The following is a 4,944-nucleotide window of genomic DNA, read 5'->3' on the forward strand; positions in this document are numbered from 1 at the left end:
CATTGGCCTGGTTTTGAAACCAGGGTTTATTATTTACTAGCTCGGTGACCTTGAGCAAGTGGCTTGGAGCCTCTTTGAGCTACAGATGATTCATCTGTGAAGTATGGTTTACAGGGTTATTGTCAAAGCTGCATTGACGTGCGTGGAGCGCCCGGCACAGAGGAGACATTAAATAAATGGTCACCGCTGCTATCCTTGTCATTTTCATCATCACCATCATCGGCATTGCATTTGTGTAGTTGTTATGAATTATAAAACACTTCCCATGGTCTCACTGAAGGAGAAACAGTTCAGCTGCCATGCACTGAGATTTTGTAAACTTCTGCTGTCTTAGCACTATCAACATCATATTGTCACCACGTGGGCACATCTGCCAGCCCCAGTAGACCGTGAGCTCCTTAAACAGAGGGATGGCCTCTTAAGGACACCAGTGCCGGAATAAACTGGTGGCTCCATCTCCGTGTGTCAGGCCTGTGTAAGGAAATGCTTTCTCACCACCAGAGCTCCTTAGAAGTAGAGCAGGTGTCTTCAAAATGTGAGCTCCACTCCTTGGGGATGTGTCAGGGACCACTTGGCAGGGACACTGTTGGGAAGTGGCTGAACGGGCTGGGAGACTGGCTCGGACGGTGGTTCATAAGCCCCCGCTTCAGGTTCTGTTTGTGTTTTAATCGGACGAAGCAGTTCTGATGGCCTCTCAGTTCGTTTGAAGGAGCGTTTGTGTTCACCTAGGTCTGTGGGCTCTGTGCAGAGTTAGCCAGACGGGGCTGGCCTTGGGGACTCTTCCTGCCTCTGCTTCCACAGTTCTTCAGAACTCGCAGGAATCACCTTAGCCCCAGTAGACGAAATGTTTTAATGTAAAAAAACTTTAAAGAATACTTTTATATGGAAGACAGTATTCTATAAAACATCGAATTTGCCCTAGATGTTTTGGCAGCGTATATTATATAACCTTTGGATTTACATTTTCTCTTTCATAGAATAAAAACTACAGTATCACTACCTCAAGAGTTTTGCAAGTTCACATTATGTAAATATATGTAATAAAATATTTACTTAGGGTTTCCATAAAAAAATGTCCAAAAGAGAGAATAAGAGAGCTTCTCTTTGCTGGTTTTAGAGGCTCTGCTGGGAATTCTGAGTGAAACTTAAGCCTCTCAAATATGTTTTGATTGGCCTCCTTCGTGTTTTATCTCCTGTAATGAACTCTTTGTCAGTTTGTCAATTTTGACTAAGGACAGAAAGTTCATGTGTAGTAACAACACAGAGACCGAATTTAAAATTATGGTTTGTATCATGATGTAATAATCCCTTCTCTTTTCCTTTCGTCAATATTTACCTGTTAGGCCAATATATTATAATTCTTACTTCAAAAGAAGACACTTTATTTTACCTTCTCCCAGTGTTGGTTTTAGATACTTGTAATATCAGAATTGGAAGTCGAGCTGTCTGAGATTCTTGGCCACGTTCTCCTAGGCTTGAGTTCCTCGATCATGGCAGGCAGGTTTCACTGCTCCCCGTGACCCAGCAACACAGCTGCATGGCTCTCAGAATGAGGCAGCTGAACTCTGAGCCGCACTGGTTGCTCTCAGCCTTCCAGACAGCCCTCTCTCCTCTGCGGGAAGCAGGTCTGTTCTATTATCTCATCGCAGCCAGGATGTCTTAGATGGACCAAGGTTTTCCCTAATGTGTTAATGGTATAGGGCTGGGCGGGAAAACCCAGTGATGCCCTGTAGGAGGGTGGTCTCAGAGTGTGAGGCAGATGAAGAATAGGGAATCTTAAAAGCTTTTTCTCCCCCGAACCCCTTGGATTAACTACCGCTGTTTAATCATTTTTCATTTTAAAAACCAAGAGAAGAATCGTCCCCCAGTGAAGGAACAGCAAGACCATAAATAGCTCCACAGTTTGCAGGTAAACATGTGATGTGTTAGGGCCGATCACCCAGGTAACCAGAGGAGCAAGTGCTGATGAGTTAGTAAACTCTCTGAGTCACCTTGGGTATCAGTCAGGATTCTTTCAGTGAGTCATAACCGAAAGGGAATTGATTAATTCATAAACTGCCAAGTTCACAGGTAGGCTAGTTAGCTGGATTCTGGAGCTCAAATGAGATCATCATGATTCTCACCTTTATTTCTTAGACCTGTTGTTTTCTGTGCTGGCATGATTATGTGGCAAAGATGCTTCCTTAGCAGTTCCAGACTTTCAGTGTCTTTACTCTCAGGGTCCTGAGAGAGAGACTCTCTTTCCTGAAGTCCATATCGATCTCTGAAAACAGACTCAGAAAAATCTACTTGAGTCACCTGCCTGTGCCTAGACCAGTCACCCCGAACAGGGATGGGTATAATGGAATTACATCAAGCATATATTTAAATTTAAGCAAATTCACCTTTGTGTTTATATCATCAGCATGCTTCTGTCTGCTTAGGATGCTCTCTTCAAACTCTACACTTATTTACATGGGTACTCTTTTTCATACTCTGTGCATTTTGAGCATTTTCATATATCTATATATCTATAGATATATGTATGTGAGTATGTATGTATATAATTACATATACTACATTTGATAGATGATTTATGGGATGTTCAAGAGTAAATCTTAAATCGATAACCTAACTGGCCCCCAATCCCACTTTAGGTACATTGCCGTTGGCCTGAATCACCTGACCATATCTCGCTGGTAGAACTGATGGGGAAGGCAGGGCCTGCTGAAAACTAGCTCCGCCAGCAAGGGGAAGGGCAGTTCTAAAAGGAAAAACAAGTAGGGTTTTTTACCAGAAGGGAAATGGCAGGAGGCAAACCAATTACAGTTCAGTCACTCAGCAAGTATTTATTGAGTGCCTACCATGTGTCGGCATCCTTCTAGGCACTGGGCCCACAACGTGAACTTTTCACAAAAGCCCTTTCTGGAGCTGACACTGTAGGGAGAGAGGCAGACAGTAAACACATGAGCCAGTGAGGAGTGTGCGGTGTGGTAATGATGACGCTCTGGAGAAGAGACCGTGGTGGACGTGGTCGGTTCTGGGTTAGGTGCCTTCCCGGTTCCAGTGGGGGACCAGAGGGCAGAGATTCTCTTCTCGTTCTGGGATTCTCTTTCGATTGACCTATGTAAGGTAGGAAGGATCTTGATAGGCAGATCCCGAGGAGATTATCTCAAGTGTAAGAAAAGCATGAGCTAAGCAAGCATCTGAATGGGATGAGGTAAGATGCATTCTGGGAATGGAAAGATGATTCCCAGGTCAGAGCGTGGCAGGGAGGGTGAGGTTGTAAGGCTGGGGAGGGGGATTGCAGTGAGACCTGCAAGCACGTGGCTAGTGGCCCAAGGAGTGATGTCACCAGACCTGTGGTTAAGATTTCTAGCTATGGAAGGCTAAGTAAGAGGGGATGGAATCAAGTAGGAAGGCCAGCTGTGGGGCCAGAATGGACAGGAAGGGCAGGGCTTCCAGAGGCAGAGGATGCAGGATTTGGGGGCTAACTTGCTTCTAATGGCCCAAAAAGATTTGTTCATCCTCCAGAAGGAGTCTTCTTTTGCAAGTCTACTGATAGTCTCTCAAAGACAAGAAACCTTTAGAAATGGGAAACAGCTTGTGAAAATGGTTAATGTTGTTTATTCAGGATAAAAGTCTCCTCATCCAGTGTGCAGTGGGGAAAGTAGCAACAGTGACATCAGGGGGAGTAGGCGGAGAGGCCAGTGAGACTAGAGATGGCTGCCTGTACTTCCAAGTCCCATGGCCGCCGGGAGCGACGTGCCATCCCCGGAGGGAGTGCCGTTGCCTTCCATGCTGATGACCTTCTTCGCTTTTCCAGGCAACGCCTACGAAGTGGGAGTTCACATTGCCGACGTCAGCTACTTTGTTCCTGAGGAGTCCGATTTGGATAAAGTGGCTGCTGAGAGAGCTACAAGTGTCTACTTGGTTCAGAAGGTAAAAATCCAGGTTCTTGGATCGAAAAGCGTGCTTCTGTTGTCTTCTTCTTCTTTCTCTTTGTTTATGTCTCCTTAAACAAAAAACAAAATGCTGAGGAACAGCAACCTCCGAACATCTTTCTTCACGTCTAATAAGGTGTTAAACAAACAAACAAACACAACGGTGCTTGCCGTCCGTTATTGCGTGCTTTCCTGTTAGGCCCGTATACGTTCAAGAGGAAGCAGACTGAAGAGATTTGCTTCACGGATCTCACGTCCGGCCTTCACACCGGCCCTGCTGTATAAGTAACTCAGAAAAGTGGTCAGATTCAGAAAGAGATGAGGAAAAATAACTGCTTTCAAACTGTCGTTCCACAGCAGGGCTCAGCAAAGTTGGCCCACACCAGCCACAGTTTTTATAAAGTTTTATTGCAGCGCAGTCACACCCATTTATTTATGTAGTGTCTGTGGCGTGGTCACACTTTCATAGGAGAATGGAATGGAGATTTACCCTTGGCCTTTTCAAAAAAGGTTTTGACTCCCGTTCTACAGGGTGGGGGCTGATTTGCTCCTCACCTGCCCTTTATAAGATGACCTAGAGTGTCAGGTGGAAAAGCAAAGGGAGCCAAGGGGATGTCAGGGCTTTTCCTGCTGGTCCTGATTCTGCCACTCCTGGTAAGTCACTGAGGCTACAGACCTCCTTTAACAAGTATTCAGTGAGCACCAGCTCTGCTGGGCGCTGCCCTGGGCCCTGGGCACAGTGGGGAGTAAAGACCGTATACATGAGTTATTTCCGCCCCCTCACTGGAGCGCGTGAACTTTTCCCGGTTTCCTTGCGCTCCCTTGGCACTGTGTATCTGCTTCTTTGAGGCATCGTAGGTCTTTGGCTATATCACGGCTTTCACTTCCTACCTAGCTTTCTTGAACCCAGTGCTCCGGTTTCGGATGGCTTCCCGTACTTGCTTGAGCCTGCCCTCTCCCCATGCCCTGGCGTATGACTTCTGGTATTTGCTCTTGACTACACTAAGGTGAGAGGTGTGTC

The 4,944-nt window shown here is 46.0% G+C and overlaps 1 protein-coding gene across 3 annotated transcripts in view; it reads left to right on the forward strand.

Moving 5' to 3' along the window:
- Positions 1-4,944, forward strand: part of DIS3L2 (DIS3 like 3'-5' exoribonuclease 2) — a 296,670-nt gene that overhangs the window by 195,628 nt on the left and 96,098 nt on the right. For all 3 annotated transcript variants that reach the window (XR_002777885.1, XM_011383718.2, XM_023525183.1), the window contains exon 11: positions 3,806-3,921. Coding sequence is in view for 2 of the 3 variants with exons in the window: in XM_011383718.2 (XP_011382020.1) it covers positions 3,806-3,921 (116 nt within the window). In the remaining variant the exon portion in view is untranslated. The remainder of the gene's footprint in view (positions 1-3,805; positions 3,922-4,944) is intronic.

Source organism: Pteropus vampyrus, unplaced genomic scaffold (genome assembly GCF_000151845.1).
Source record: "Pteropus vampyrus isolate Shadow unplaced genomic scaffold, Pvam_2.0 Scaffold539, whole genome shotgun sequence".
NCBI lineage: Eukaryota > Metazoa > Chordata > Mammalia > Chiroptera > Pteropodidae > Pteropus > Pteropus vampyrus.